The sequence below is a fragment of the Gavia stellata genome, chromosome 7 (genome assembly GCF_030936135.1).
Source record: "Gavia stellata isolate bGavSte3 chromosome 7, bGavSte3.hap2, whole genome shotgun sequence".
NCBI lineage: Eukaryota > Metazoa > Chordata > Aves > Gaviiformes > Gaviidae > Gavia > Gavia stellata.
Genome location: NC_082600.1, coordinates 6180046 through 6196377, shown reverse-complemented (window position 1 = coordinate 6196377; position 16332 = coordinate 6180046). Strand labels below are relative to the sequence as shown.

General features: G+C 47.2%; 1 protein-coding gene across 4 annotated transcripts in view; it reads left to right on the top strand.

Moving 5' to 3' along the window:
- The window catches only part of ARMH4 (armadillo like helical domain containing 4), a 73182-nt gene that overhangs the window by 8873 nt on the left and 47977 nt on the right, over nt 1–16332 (top strand). For all 4 annotated transcript variants that reach the window (XM_059819616.1, XM_059819615.1, XM_059819614.1 and 1 more), the window contains 3 exons: nt 561–773; nt 2003–2221; nt 15901–16149. In XM_059819616.1, the coding sequence (XP_059675599.1) occupies nt 561–773; nt 2003–2221; nt 15901–16149 (681 nt within the window). The remainder of the gene's footprint in view (nt 1–560; nt 774–2002; nt 2222–15900; nt 16150–16332) is intronic.

Sequence of the window (16332 nt, the reverse complement as noted above, 5' to 3'; positions counted from 1 at the left end):
CTGCATCCAAAAGATCTAGCTTTTGCTGTAAAAGAAGGAAGGCTAATTGCATGCTGGTGCTGAAACCTGACTGACTAATTTCTAGATTAATTTATAAGCACTTAACTTGTCAGCAGGTTCCCTCTCTGCTGTTTCCCAGATGTTGGGGAAACAACGCTATCAATAAGACTTGTGCAACAAAAATAAAGCTTTCTACAAAGCTGAAGTCTCGTAGCCATGAGAGCTGGTCACTAAAAGCGCTGCTCTGGCAGCATCACTTGCTGTGAATGGTATTTTGTACCACAGACCTGCAGTGCTGTGCTCCCATGGCATTGCTCCCCCATGGGTCCACTTGTTCCTAAGGGACAATTAAGAAAATGAGGACTCATTCTGCTGCTTTCATTCCTGTTACGCACACTCTCATGTTTGTCTTTATGCACTGCCCTGATGATACTTGGCTGGACCTGCTGCTTGCACTGTGGCTCTGGAAATGCTAATGCATGGAATTATAGTACTTTGAATGTCTGTTTTGTTGCTGTCACTGTCCTGTGAGTTGTGACTGACATACGTTCTTGCTGTAGGTGTTACTCAGGAGGTGACAACAGTTGCCCAGGAGGTTGATGCTGCTCTGTCAGTTGTGACACGGGTGCCTGGTGCTACCCAGGGAACAGGAGCTGCAAGCCTTCCACAGGAAAACAGCGGGGAGGACACCCAGATGCCAACTGCTCCTAGTGCCACCCAGATGCTGGTGGCAGCTGGTACTTCCTCTATGGAAAATGCTCCAGATATAGAAGGTAGGGTTCTGCTTCAAGGACTTGGGGGCTCATTTCTGCATGAGATGAGATAATACATCTGAAACCAATATCAATGCTTGGACACTGAAGTCTCAAGGCAAGGCGTCCATATTCTAAGTTACTTTTTTCTAGCCTTCTGCAGGCTGCCTCTAGCCTTGGCCACCACTGCTTTCTGCCTGTGCTACCAATCCACCATGTAGAAACACGCCAGTATGTGTTTTGCCCCAAATACAGTAGAATAGAGATTTAAAAAACCAAACCAACCCCCCCACATCCATCCTTGCTAGCAAGTTGACTTTTGGTCTTACACGTTTAAGCCAGTTCCTGTTTATGGAGGGAGAACTCTTATACTGGGGCCAAAGGCAGTCACAGATTGCTGATGCTCAGTGTGAAGGACCAAAAAGTTTCATTGGGGTAACATGGAGCAGTGTAAGGTGGGGGGGAATTGTGGGGGGTGTGTGTGACCCTCTTGGCAATCCATTGGGTGTGGAAGCCTGCACTGATATTCGCTTCCATTGAGGAATGGTGAGTTCTTGCTTCTTGGGTTGATGTAGCTCATACGGAAATGCTTTAAGCAGTCGTGTTCATCCAGCTGCTGCCTACTGGCTCAATGTCACCTTGGCAGGTACACGTAGGAGCCTGTCCTCTTGACAGGAGTGAAGCAAGGGTTCCCTTAGCACAAAGCTGACTTTGAGCTTGAGTGTATTTCTGTAGTAGTAGGTACCACTGTAATGAAACTGCTGCTGGGCACCTTTTCTGGTAATTCTTACACAGGGCATCAAAAGAAAAACTATTTGCATCGTCTCTCTTAAATTAAGGTCCCTTTGTAGGGGGGAGAAGGCTCTTCCGGTAGTTTCCACTAATTAATTTGCTTCTGGGATTTAATTATAAATTCAACTAATTTTTGTCTTTGCAATAAACAGTTAGATGTGTTACTTGGTTCAGATCTCAGCCAGTGTCTCAGTGCTCTGATCTTGCTATGGGGCGGTGACTAGCAGTCCTCAAAGCAATGGAAGTAAAACCTAGCTGAGTTCTCATTAAGGGGAACATCTTGTGATGGCTGTCCTGGAGGAGAAGCTTTCATTACATCAGAGTCACTTTCACATCTTGAAAGAGGCAAGAGTTTAATAACTTCTTCTACTCTAAGTGTTTATTAAGGGGTTTGTTCTTAAATGGTGGGTTTTTAAATATTGTTGTGCCAAACTGCTGCTGCTTCATGTCTTCTGTAGATCTCGCAGATGTGGTCCTGGTCACCAGTGAGAAGGCTGTTCAAGCTCCTGGTGGGTTGTCTGCTACCCAGTCTGGACAGACAGAGGAGCCATCCAGCAGTACTGTGGTCCTGGTAACTCCAGCATCAATGGCATCTTCTGTCAGGAGGACAGCTCTTCCATCTGTGAGGAAGATCAGTACAGCTGTGACCTATGGGCTGGACCGCCTGGAGTCAGAAGGTACCCCTGATCTCAAGACTAAGAGGCAGGCAGTTTCATGTGGAGTGGCACGCTTCCCTTGACACTGAGCTCCCTAATTTGTCTGTTTGGCACACAGCTATGTGCATATGTTACTGTTGCTAATAAAGTTGAACAACCTGTCCCCTTCCAGGAGGTACAGGAAGCAAGCAGTGAACAGTGTCACAGGGGATGCTTGAAATTCAGGTGGCTGTGGTGGGAGGGATGGGATTTTCCCTTGGAGAAGGGAGTGGCAGTTGGCTGGCTCTGTGCACCTGTAACTGCTGGTGTGTGTGTGGATTGCAGTGCCTCTGTACTGGGTAACACTCATGAGAAGGTGTTCAGACAGCTGGAGAGCCCTTGCCGCCCTACTGCTGAAATCCTCACCACATGCAACGCAGGGGGATGTTCAGCATGAGGTGGCTACCTCTGTGTCCAGCTGGCTGAAGCCTTGCCAGGACAATTGATGCCCTATTTACACTCCCTGTGTGATGCTACTGGGAGAGACAAAGGATGCATCCCCTTTGAGATGGCCTTCCAACTCAATGCTACCTGCTAAGCTGTTCTCCCATCACTGCCTCCCCCAGCCTTGCCTCATCCTCTGGGCTCCCTTCTCTTAAACTGCTTTTGCTTACTGCCAGTCTTGGAGTCTCTGCTCCCTGACTGTTTTCAGGCAGTTGAAACCTGCTGATGCAAATTCTGCCTGGGCAAATGCCCATCAAGAGAGGTTTAGGTGAAGTGGATCCTACTCTCGAGTTGGTCTGCAGTTCAGATCTGAGATCTCTTCAGCTCATCTCATGATTTTCCTGCAGACAATTTTCACTTCTGCTTCTTGATCTTTCTCCTACTTAAACTCTTCTCTGCTTGCTCATCCATCCAGTTTTGTACTCCAGTGTCTGGACTGACACCACCTGGCAGGGATTAATCTCTCTGCCTGTTTTGCTCCCCTTCCTTTATCTTGACCTTCTCTTGCCTTCGTGTTTTACTGCAAAGGTTGGCAGCCCTCCAGGGGTGGCATGCCAGATGGTATTTTTCTTCTGATTAGAGGTGGGGTGCCATAGACAACAGCTAATCAGCATCTTTTCTCTGCATGAAGCAATAACTCACTCCTGTTAAGTTTGGAGGGCAGCAGAAGCTGGGAGCCCTCCCCGCTGCATGCATGAGGTGCTGCAGCTCCTGCCCTCTGTCAGGCTTGCTGCTTGCTTTGAAGGCTGCCATGAGCCCTCTGGGCCCCCAGCTGCAGCCCTCTCCCCTTGCCAGGATGAATCTTGCATGTATCTGGCAACGCAAGGCTGTGGTGCTGATGATGGGAGAGTGGCAGCAGGGGAAGAATGGCATGTGGGGGGGGAAAACCTGATCTTTCAGGCTGGGAAATAAGGTCCCTGCTTAGCAAGAGCTGTGTGATTCAGGAGGTTAAACTGTTTCTGAGCCCTCTGGGATCTCCTTTAGAAGCCTGGTTTTCTGCACAGGAAGATAAGAGGGATTTCTGTTTCAACTGAGCATTGGTCTCTCCTTATTTAATGAGACTTTCTGCACAGGCATTTAAAAACATCTTTCTGCTCTGGCAGGACTGCTGCAACTTTCTTGGGTTCCTACTGAGCTCTCTTACGCACTACAGGCCTGTTTTCTCTGCTCTTGAATATGCTCTGAGCTCCTCTAAGGGCAAATGTGGGCTGTAGCTAGGACCAGCTTGTCTAAATGATGACTCAGCCAGGAGGCTGTGGGTTTCTTGGCTCCGGTGTATGGCTCTGCAGGTGCCCGTTGTCCAAGGGACATGGTGCTCTCTGGTGTGCCGTGTGGTTTTGACAACTGGCACAGCTTTTGTGGTCTAAATCTCTTCTGATCAACCTAGACCTCAGTGGAGTGAGCCAGAATTTTCTCTGGTATTAGGGATCACCAATCCACATCTTGTAAAGTGGGACAAATACCACTTGAGGATAGGTTTTTCTGCCTGGGGATGCTACTGCCCCAGTTAAGAACAATGGAAGCTTTTGAGCTGTGACTCTGCTTTCTAATATCTTTTTCTCTGTGTAATGGCAATTAGGGGGTACCACATCCTTGTGGTGAGCGGCACTTAGAAGCTTGGTTTCTGTTCCCCCAAAACTACAGTTCCTAGTGCTTTCTCTCAGAATATCTAGATGGTGCCAGATATAAGACATTTGAGAGTGCTTTGCTACAAAGCCACACTGAGCTCCAGCCCAGGGTGCTCAAGCTCTTGGGGGTTGCAAGGTCAGACATAACTGCTGTTGCAGGCATATGCTGGAGTCCCTAATGAGGGATCCTGGCCCTTTGCAGGGAGGCTGTGCCTTGCTCACCAGTGGAAGAATTGCAAGGAGCTGAGTGAGCTCGGCTGGTCTCCGTTGCCTTCAGTGGGGTCTTGCTGACTTGCCTCACTGGGGACCTGGCTCATCATTAAATATAAACCCTTGCTGTTCAGCTAGCTATGTTTCTCAGGGACCATCTGTGCCAAACTGCCTGCAGTTAATTGCATCAATATATTCACCTATGTGGCTTGGATGCAAAAACTGTTTTAAAAATCAAATTGCACAGACAAACATGAGGTGCTTTGAATATATCTCTAGACGAGCTTATCCTCCTCTGTAGTGGACTCTGGAGAGATTAGCTGGGTAACGAATATCCTCTTACCTTGACTCTGTGGCAATACTGGTTCTACTTGCCCTTTCTAGCCAGAGAAATCCTATAAAGGGATTATAGGATATGGGGGCAGGGCACAGCAGAGGATGAGGCTTACTTGTCTGGGAGACTTAATTACAAATTTTGTTCCTGTGCCCAGAATTCAGGTGTCTCTCTAGCAAGCTAAACACTGCAGCTTTCTCTGTAGGACTCCTAGGGTCCAAAGAGATATAATCTTGTTCCGCTTGCCTACTCAGGACCACAGTGTAAACCTCCCAACACATTTTAAAAAGTGGCTCTTTTAAAAGAAACTATGTGCCTTTTGGACTAGATTCCTTTGCTATAACACCTGCCCTGGTAGGTATGGGCAGAGATGGCTGCATTCCTCAAGCATGGCAACATTTGGCAGGTATAACTTCCCAAAGTGGCAGGCAGCCTGCCATGTTTCCTCTTCTGCGAGATCCTTGCAAGTTTAGCTGAAACTGGTGGACAGAGCACAACAGCAGCTGGCTCCTCTTGGCTGTTCCTCAAGCAGCTCCTGTTCCACACGGGATGTGATCCAGGGATGCACTAAGGCTTAGCAGCAAGTAGGTTAGTGCACTTCCTATGAGGACCTGGAAGGTCATGTCATCCTTGCATGTTAATCCTAAACCAGCAGTTAGTATAGAACTCGCCTGCTGCCAAGAGTGATGCTTCACCCATCACAGCCTGGGTCACAGGCCAGCTTGGTGCGAACGCTTACAGCACCATTGCCTGTGGCTGTTGGTGAGGGTGGGTCTGTATCTGTCCGTGCAGACTCGAGGTTTGGTTTTCTTGTGCGTCACCACCCTCCCTGGGCAGCAAAAGTTCAGCTGGTAATTCTGGAGCAAGACACATGGGATAGAATGTTTCAACACTCATCAAACCATGATAAGATCAACCTCTGGCACGTAGGGCAGATGTCACTGTGTTAACCTTCCAAGGCTGCCCAGATGCAGCAGTAACACTGCCTCTTGATGTACCTGTGTTTCAACCTACAAGTCCATAGAAGCCCTTCAGCTGTTAAACCCCCACATACTGCCCTTGCTGCATCCAAACTCATCAGGAGAACAGTTTAAGCTCAGTGCTACCCACTCCCTGCAGCTGAGTAAGCTCCAGCTTGACCCACTTCAGGGTTAACTTGGGATTTAGAAACTGTTTACTTGTGGTGGTGATTCTTGGGGTGGAGGGAGGAACAAATAATCTGGATCTTCCTAATCCCCTGCAGGATTTTTGAAGACAACTAAAGAGGATATTACTTGATGTTTCCAATTTGCCCATCCTATTTATGTGCACCCCTTCCACCCCCAAAAAAATCCAAAACCCCTCTGCAACAGTGTGTAAGCCCTAAGGCTGGTTCCTGTTCAGTCATCTAGGCTTGCTTCAAGCTGTTGTTGCTGAGGGTGAGCTGCTTACCCAGTTCAGATGTCATATAGGCGGCTGGATGTGGAGGGTTCTTGGAGCATCTTCTACTTTCATAAAGCTCTACCTGTTGTATGGTGTCAGGAACAGTCAATAGCTCTGAAAATGGGCAACTTAAACTCAGCTGCTCTAGAGGGAGGAGATCTTAACCATGTAGCTCTTGAAAGTGAAGTGTTCCTGGATTAATCAGGCTGGCTTTCAACAGGCAGCTGGCAGGATCCTGGTCATTAGGGTGGAGGAGTAATCTGTGGGTTGGAAAGGCAGTGTCAGATATCTGCTGCTTAGGACAGCACAGTGCTGTTTCCAGTACTCCGTCCGGTTAGCTGGTGTGTCCCCACCTAATGCAGCACTTGGCTGTGGAGAATCCCTTAATGATGCTGAATCATGGCTGGCAGTGTCCTTGGGATCAGCAAATCCAGCATCCTGCAGCCATGGGGCATCTCCCCTCAGTGGACTTCACTGTGTCTGCTTCATCTGCCACGTTAAAGGTGGCTCCAGAACAGTGCCAGTACGAAGCTTTAGACTTTCTAACCTTAACATATTAATGATATTTTAAATACCTACTTGTGTTTGGGTTTAAACAGCTCCTATTGCCCTTTGACCTGCGTACTCAAGCTACAGTTTCCTTGGAAGGGTAAACTTAACTAATTTCAGTGAGAAGAGCTCCGAGTCCTGTTCTCTGCCTATTTCCCCTGCTTCCCCTGCATCTTGTTCTTGTACAGAGTCATCTAAGCTGCATGTCATGCTTCAGAAGTGAAGGCAGTCGTTGCCTTTTTTCAGAAATACTTCAGAACTTGTGGCCATTTACATAATTTTATAAAAGACCCTTCAAATCCTCCTTATGTTTTTCTTCTGAGCTGTGTCACAGTACAAGGAGCCGCCTTCTTTTTTTGGATGTGAAGAGTATTTTTGCTGGAAATCAAGGCTCTGAGTGGGATTGCTATTTGGACCCTGACTGTATGGATTAAGACCTGCCTCATTAAATCTCTGCAACCCCATTAAAAATTTAAATGAGGTTGCAGGGGTATAAATAAGACAGGCACTTAGCCCAGCATGGCTAACTAGCCTGATACTATAATTCCTCACCAGCTCTTTGGATATCAGCTAAATTGGCAAGGAGCAGAAGATTTAAAACAAAGCACATGTGAAATGAATTAATTATAAATGTTCTTGGTACATGCTCTTGTCTTGCTTCCAGTTTATTGCTGCCACTGAAATGGGAACTGGTGTCCCTTCCGTGCGGGTTGACCTCCATGTTCTTCACCGTATATGGTGGTTCATCCCACATTCTCCTCCTTTTATAGCAGAAAACTGAGGGGGGAAGTGTGATAGAATTTTGCATCAAAAACAAGCTTTTTTCTTTCTTTTCCTGAAAGTGGTTGTCCAAAGACAACCTCTCTGCTGCTAAATCTGGTGGTGACTTTTGTTTCATGAAATCAATCTGAGAGTTGAGGAGGGAGGTGTGTGGAGGGAGATCAAGCCCTTAATTCTTTGGGAGCTTGTAGGGGAACAGGTAAGAGGCTTCCTAAGAAGAGGAGTGAGGAAACTCCTTCTGCATGTAGCCACTGTGCTGAGCTCAGCCTTGTCAGCGCTTCCCTGCGAGGGGAGGCAGAACGTGGTCCGGCCACCCCCCTCTGCTATGGATGTGCTGGCAGCTCTGTCAAAACCAAAACCACACGATCTCTCAAGGGGCCCAGTATGCAAAACAAGAGGGCTTTATCTCAAATACCATATCTGCTGTGCTTTATGCTCTCCAACAGCAACTTCTGCAAGAATTTCTAGGAGTGGTTTAAAGCATCCTTGCATTGTCTTTCCCAGACGTCTGGGAAGTGGCACGTGCCTGCGCAGCCGCTCTCTGGGCGGAGGTGAGCTGCACAGCTGTTTTACTCTTTGGTTTTGGGAGGGGTTAGAAGAGCTCTGTTCCGCAGCAAACGAGGGAGCAAACTTGTTATAGTCCATTCTGCAGCATTCTGGTTTTTTCCTTTAAAATAGCCTCGTGTTGCTAAACCTACTCTCTAGCCTGGCTCAGTGTGAAAGCAATTTTCTGGTGAATGCTGCTGGAAATGCAGCTCTTAGGAATGATTGTTTTCTGATCTTAATAAGCAGACTTACGGTCCCTGCTGGAATATCTTTTGGTGTGGGGTTTTTTTCTCAAAAGCTCTTCAGTGCCTCGGATCCCCTGTGACATTTGATGAGCCAGGACTGTGAAAAAGCAAGCGTGAATCCTTTCACATTTGGGGGGGAAGTAGGTTAGGATCAGAATCCAAATCTCTCCTTGTACTGTCTTTGCAATGTCGAAGAGCCCTCTGCTGGGAAGCGGCTTCTGCAGCGCTTGGGCTTTGGCAAGCAGAGGCTGAAGACTTTCTGCAGCTCAAACATCTGCTCAGCCCTGCTGCCAGGGGTATGTTCCAGGGGCAAGGATTTTCCTCCGTGATAGAAAAGCTTTGGAGATGAAATTTCTCTTCTCTTGAAACTTACAGGGGTAGAGTTGGGTTATCTTGCTTTGTGTGGTAGGATCCCACTCAACAGGTCTTTCCTTGGTTCTGTGCAATAGACCAAATGCTGATACCTCCCATGAGAGGCCATGCTTGACTTGGCTCCCCTTCCAGAGCAAAGCATTTAAGGCTACGTTCATGCAACACGGTCTGCAAACACCCCAGGTAGCTTTGCAGCAAACATGGTTGGACTTAGCTGAACTCAGCGGTATGGGGGTTTTACCCTGATGATTTTGCATAGTTTCTGTGCCCACTGCTTGCTTGGGTATCTCGACCCACCACAGTACAGTACCCTCTCCAGAAAGCTGTCTGCGCATGATGAGAGCCCATCTACGTTCCTACCAGCCGTCTCCTTCCAAGCTGTCACAAGTGATTGTTCTTGGCAGCATTTTGGAGACATCGGATGGTGACATTATTACTGATCATGTGAAAGTAGCAGATTAATAATAAGACAGTTGTCCTAGAAAGGCCTTCCTGCCTTGATAGTCAGCTGTGATCGTAAAAAGCAATGCAGAAAATGAACCTCACTGGAAGAAAGCATTTGGCAGAGACTTCTTAATGCCTCTTCCTCCTGTTATGGCAAAAGAAGGTAGTCATAGACACTCCCCCATCCCTAATCCTGCTGTTATTTACACTCCTCTGCTTCCTGTTCTGTATGCACACATGGGTGACCAAGGCCCAGTGCTGCCATATGGGTGTGAAGTGGAAGAAGATAAGCTTTGGGGTGCATGGTGGACAAGACACTTCAGTCTACCCCTGCTTCCCTTTTCCCCTGTGAGTGGCTCCAGTACACACAGAAGGAAAAGAAATCGCCTCCTTAGTTAGATGCATGGCCCATCTGTGAAATGGGTGTTACTCTTCTTGCCTGGGTGCAGCATCTCTGGGAGAGGGTGGGACTGATTTTGCATTGTTCCTGTTTTCATACCGCAGAACAGTTATAGTGGGGGCACAAATTACTACATGGCTGCTCCTGTAGCTTCCTCTATCCAGCCTTTTGAAGTCTGTAATTTAACACTTAGGAATCCCCTGGCTCTGTTGCATGACAAGACCTGTAGATGGAGGAAAGAGGGGTAGCTTTGACCAAAACATCACCCTCGGAGGCAGCATCGTGATACTTCTTCGGTAGCTAGTTTGGTGTCTTTGGGGCTGGTGCAGAGATCAAAGCAGATCCTGAGTTCTCTGCCATGTTTTAGCCAGCCAAAACTTCTTGAAAAGTAGAATTTTGCTCAATAGTGTGTGAAACCAAGCTTCCCCTGCCACAGTGCAGGTGGGTGTCATCATGCTCCATAGCACTCTCCTTTTCTTTATGGCACATTATGCAGGTAGGTTCTAGATCTGCACTCTCCGCAGCCGTTGCTTGGCTCACAGGAGCCTTTGCTCAGTGCTTGTACAGGAGAGGTCTTGGCATGCTGTATCTCCCTGGAGTCACGCAAAGAATGGGCTCACCACTGGAAACCAATTAGCGCTGCTGCTGGTTAATCACAGCTTGGCACTCATCAGGTGCTCCTAGGCATTCAGACCCTACGGTGCTGGGTACCATATAAAATGACAGCTTAGACTGTCATGAATTACAACAATGCTCCACGTTACTGTCTAGATATCACTGTCCTCTAAGTTTGGTGTGAGGGAGGCTGGGAAGGGAAAGGACAGAGAAAATGGAAACTGCAGGTCTTGTCCTGCAACCTCCTTTTTTAGGTGAGGTGTTTTTTTCAGTTTGAATTCAGTTTGTGACTGTGAGTGAATCTATCACCTTCTAATGAGAGACTCTTTCAGCTCAGGGCACAGCCAGCTATTTCTCTTGTGCGCTAAACCTGACAAATGATGGTTTCTTGAATCTTCTGAGGAGTAAAAACATTTGCAAACATTAATGGCAAATATTTAAAGATAGAAATATCCCTCTTCAGTGAAGGTTTCTTCAACTGAAAGGAGAGGCCCTGATGTACCTCTGTTGCTTTCAGCAAGTTTATGACAACAGTGGCTTCAGCTCCAGCTCATTACATGCCATTATACCAAAGCAACTTTCTTCATTGCTGTCGCAGCCCATTGTAGCTCGTTCCTGATGGCGTTTGCACCAAGCCCTGCACCGAGTGCCTTGCTGGTGCTGCTCACCCATGGTGTAGGCTTACAGCCCTGTGCAAACACCAGTGCTGCGAGTAATTTGCATTTCCTCCTGCCTGGGAGGAGCGTGGGTTTCTGCAGCTGTGTGAAGCTCGTAGGGAAGCATGAAGTCCAACAGAAGCCATCTATGGAGAATGGGCTGTTGGCACTTTGAGTTGTCAGGAGGAAGAGCTTGTCCTGTGACCCCCTTGCCTGCAGTATGGGATGGTCTGGAGGGATCGTAGTCCCTCTTTGCTGTTCTGGAGCACAAGTCTTATGAGGAGCAGCTGTGGGAACTGGGGTTGTTCAGTCTGGAGAAGAGGAGGCTGAGGGGAGACCTCATCGCTCTCTACAGTTACCTGAAAGGGGGTTGTGGTGAGGTGGGTGTTGGTCTCTTCTCCCAAGTGACTAGCGACAGGACAAGAGGAAATGGCCTTAAGTTGCACCAGGGGAGGTTTAGGCTGGATATTAGGAGAAATTTCTTTCCTGAGAGAGCGGTGAAACACTGGAAGAGGCTGCCCAGGGAGGTGGTGGAGTCACCATCCCTGGAGGTGTTCAAGGAACGTGTGGACATGGCATTGTGGGACATGGTTTAGTGGGCATGGTGGGGTTGGGTTGATGGTTGGACTTGATGACCTTACAGGTCTTTTCCAACCGTAGTGATTCTGTGATTTGCGAGGGCCCTGCTGCCATCGCGGGCTGAGGGTTTTACTTGTGGGATGCTGGCTGTTGTCCAGCTGCTTCAGACACTGTTGGTTGTGGGTTCCTACTGGGTCAGGGAAATGCCTCACGAAGGAGGTGTGAGGTGGTCTCATTTGTCTCTGCTGAGCCACAAAAGTCATCACGGGTGCGTACGTTTTTGTAGTGAGAAACCTTTTTTTGAAAAAAAGCAGAGGGAGCTTTTGCCACCCTGAAATAGCAAATACCATCCTACGGATATCGCTAATGGGTCGGTCCAGAGCCCCATGGTAAAGCCCAAGCATTGGCATTTCAGGTGACTATTAATAAATCTGGGAACCCCCAAAAACTCAGCTAAAAAATTGTTATTTTGTCTCAGACTTGTTTTCTTGGTGCTCTCCTATAGCCTCTCCAAACCTGAAAATTTGAATGCCTGTTGCAAGGTTGTCAAGTCCTTCAAAACTAAAATCTTTGATACATGAGCTGGGAATCTCATTTTCGTGGGGATTCCTGCTGCTTGCATCTTTCTTAGGTTGTACTGTTGTCACAGCAGGGAGGTGCTAAATTTCTTGGGTTTTTTTGCTTTCCTGTTTCAATGAAGGCAAAGCAGAGCCCCCTTTACAGAACACAGTGCTTATTTAGTCTGTCAAAGTGTGGCAGATTTTGGATTTCTGCACTCTTGGAGATGAGACTTTAACTGCTCTAGACTACTCTTGCGTTGCCCTAACTGCAGTAGAAAATACGAACGTCCGCTTGGACTATAAGTGTTGCAGTGCTGAAGTCTCCTGATGTGACTGGGAGAGGAGACAGGACACCAGCCCTCCTTGATAGCTCCATGTGGCACGTCACAAGCAAAAGCCAGGATTCGGTGCATGCAAACAGGGTGACAGGGTCAGCTTATAGGTAACATATGAAAATCCATACAGTAAGGACGGCTCACAGCAGAAATTGCTATAGGTGCCGTGTACCTGCCTGCTTCAATGAGCAAGGGGCACTTGTGACCACTGTCAGATGTTTGGAAGTGCTCCCACAGCTGGGCTCTAGGTGAGTGCCTGATTTGGATAGATTCATGTCTGTGGCCAATAAAACATAACACTTGCCGTTTTTTTGGTTGGAGACTAGTGCCTTGACCATGAGACACCAGCATTTCATAGCATGTTTATCTTGCTTCTTTTGTAAGACGAACCTTAGCCAAAACTATACAAGCGTGATACACAAAATAGTTCATAATGGGCTGCAAATGCATGTGAAAATCCAAAAGCCTTCTGAATCTGCTGGGCTTTGCACTTTCAGTCCTTGCTACTTTCAGTCTTATCTATTTCTTTTCTTTCAAGCTGCTGCTGCGGCCTCTGAAAGGCCAAAAAGTTCCAATTTATGTGAGTTTTGTAAAAGGCTCTCGTGTGAAGCACAAACCTCCAGCTTGAGGTTCAGCTGTTTGATGCTCGCTTCCATTTTCCATCTTATTAGACTACCAAGCATTACACATGTCCTGCCCACGGCTGCTGGGCTCCTGTTGCACCCTTGCTTCTGAAATCCAACATTTGTGAAGTCTGTGATATTTGGAGAAGTGTACCTTCCTCCTTGTGACCACCAAGTGGTGCTCTGCACTGCACCTTCCAGCAAGGCAAGCTGTTGGCATTTTGGGATGGGGGGTTAAAAATCTGTTTTCAGAAGTAGGAATGAGCTACAGAGGAGGAGGAAAGAAGTCAAGAGTCCTTTCTTTTCCCCTTGCAGTGGTTGTGCTACAAGGACTACGTTATTCACATCTTTATGCTGTGGCTGCGTGATGATTGATGTAGCTTGGTGATGATCAGATGTGATAAGTGGTCTTGGCGCTTTCAATTTGGGTGTTCAGCTTGGCTGCCTGCTAGACTTCGGAGGTACAGAGATGATTATCTGCTGCTTCAAAATTAGATCCTGGCAGGTGTCTCTGATTTGCCTTGCTAAAATCACAAGAAGCTTCTAAAAACCTTGTCCCAAACTAGCTTTTCAGAGATAAATATCTGATCTCTGTTTTTTCTTAGCTGCTTTTTCACCCAGTCCGTCTAGGGAAAACCTCTGTCCATGTTCCTCCTCTCCGGTGTGCTAGCTGTTGAGTGTCTTTGCTATTAAAGTTTGGAAATGTTTATTGCTGTGTTGCTTTCGGCAGAGGCAAAAGACCTACGTTAACTTGTCTTTGCAGGTTTCCCGCAAGCACTCTCCAGGTGCCATTCTCAGGTTTACAGAAGCTGTGTATTTTGTGTGAAAACACGCGGTTCGATAGAGAAAATTCTTATGTTGATTTTGAATGACATTATAAGGCAGAAACTCCCTGTAAAATGTAATGGGAATTTAAGGGGCTAACTATGTCCCTGTAAGCTCTATTAGATGCTCTGTGTAGTATAATTGTTTGCAGGACTGATCATTCCTTTCCAGGTACTGAAAGCCATGCTATAGCAGGATGATGCAGCTAAATTCAAACAACAGCTCATTTGTATGAAATGCAGAGCTAGAATTGAAAGTTGGCAAGCGCGATTGTCTTGTCTGGTGAGCTGGAAAAAAACGTGCAGTGTTTTAAAGCAAATCTTTGAATTAGAAGGAAGGGTGATGCCATGTAACGGCACAGTGAATGCCGTGGTTTTATAGCGTGCGCTGATTTCTCCAGGTATTCCAATCTGTGAAGTAGAGGCGAAAGGAAGGAGGCCAGCTCTCCCCAGTTAATTCAAGTCGGATAGCCACCAACTAAATAGCTTCCCCAAAGTTCCCCAGTTTGTTTCTGGGGTGTTTTGTGGCACAGCTGTGCTGGAGTGCCATTGCATCCCACGGCAGGAAGGAGAAGGGTGAAGCATCACATGCTTTAGTTACAGCAGGTATGATAAGCGCAGCCTCTCAGGTGTCCTACCTCCGCTGCTCCATCTTATTGCAGTGTCCGTAACCTATACGAGGTACAACTCCAACAGAAGTAAAGGGAAATCTAGATAACAAATGTTGATTTGGCTGGATTGTTGGTTTTTAACATGGTCTTAGGCCCCATGGCTAAGCGAGCTGCTCAGATGCAGGGTGATGGGCTCTCCCAGTCTGAGTACATCAGGAGGAAGTTTTTCTTCAGGGCTGAGCAGAGCTTCGTGTAAATTAGATAAAGTGCATAAACACTATGTTTTAGCTTTCGTCTTTGAAAAAACTAACCATCAGAAATTCAAAGCATGTCATTATTCCAGATACTATCTTTTCACGGCGGGTAGCTCCATTAATAGCTATTAAATAGCTCGTGTGAAAATTCTGGCTCAGGAAGTCCTTGAGTCTTTGATAGCTAAAAGCTGGGAAGAGAGACTGTGGGAAGACTGGCTCTGTGTGTGCCCTGCTCTAGTCTTTCCTCAGCATCTGTGGCTGGTTGTGGTCAGAAATAGGATGTGGGTCTTTGGTTTGATCCAGTATGGTCGTTCTTGTGTTGTCCTTTTAGATTCTAGCAATGAAATATGGCTGAATATTTATCTCTCTATATGTTAACAGTACAGTTGGCTTTGGAATCGCAGAATCGCAGAATGATAGGGGTTGGAAGGGACCTCAGGGGGTCATCTAGTCCAACCCCACCACTACAGCATAAGATGGGTATTTGCTGTAGTGGAGAATCCACAGGGATTTCCTCGGCATCACATTTATCTGCTCTCAGGTGAAGTGTTGGCTGCGCTGCCTTCTTTCCAATACCGAGTAAAGTCTTCCTTGGTCATACCTTTGTCTGGTGTAAATCTTTTGTGACAGAAGTGCCGGTACAAACCTGCAGAGGATCCTGCTGAGGATCGCTACCATGACCACTGTTCTCCCGCACGCAAGAGCCGATCTGCCAGCGTGCATCAAAGCGAGATGTTTTTTCTGGAGGAGGGGCCTTATCAGTGTAATTGGGCTGGAAAGCAGCGTCCTTTCCAGAACTTAATAAAAGTTAGAAATAGAACCAACTTATTGCTGCCTCCAAGGTTGAAAATCAGGGAAATAGTTCTCACTTGAGCTGAAATTAGTTGAGCAGAGAGCACTGTAGTTATATATACTCAGGTATTTGTACACGTGCACATGCTTGCTTGTACTCCGCTATTAGGAAGCGAAATAGCAGTATTTCCCACTAACGCATTTGACGGTCTAAGACAACATCTTGTTGTTACTTAGCAACTTCAAATGGTGGTGAGCTCTTCCAAATGAACCCCTTTGGGTGTCTTTCCTGTTAGAAAACAGGCAGAAGTTCATCCAACTGGTCTGCCTTTGGAGAATTGGTATCAGCTGGCTGTCTCGGTGCTCACCTATAGAAATTTATGTATCTTCTGTCTGGTGGGATCTTTCCTGATGTTGCTTTTATGTCTCCCTGGCCAGAGGGTGAGGAAGAGGAAGAGGATGAAGAGGAAGAAGAAGAAGAGGAGGAAGAGGAAGATGAGGAGGACAAAGACATAGATTCGATGGATGAAAGCATGGAGGGTGACACTGAGCTGCCAGGTTTCACGCTTCCAGGAGAGACCTCTCAGGAGCCCATAGCTGGCCTGGAAAACCCTGTGGCCCAGCTGGCCGGGATGTCCTACCAGGTTCCCGACACCATCGAGTGGGAGCAGCAGAACCAGGGTCTGGGTAAGAGAAAAAGCCCCTTCTTCCTTTACCTTTAGAAAGGACATGTCTCCTGCTCTTCACTTTGCATGGGACAGCTCTCGTGCCGGGGAGTCTCACGGGTTGGCGCTCAAGCTAAAGACAGAGCAGGTTCATTTCTGAGGAAACCCCATCCCCCAGTGACGACTGGTTGAACTGGGATGCATC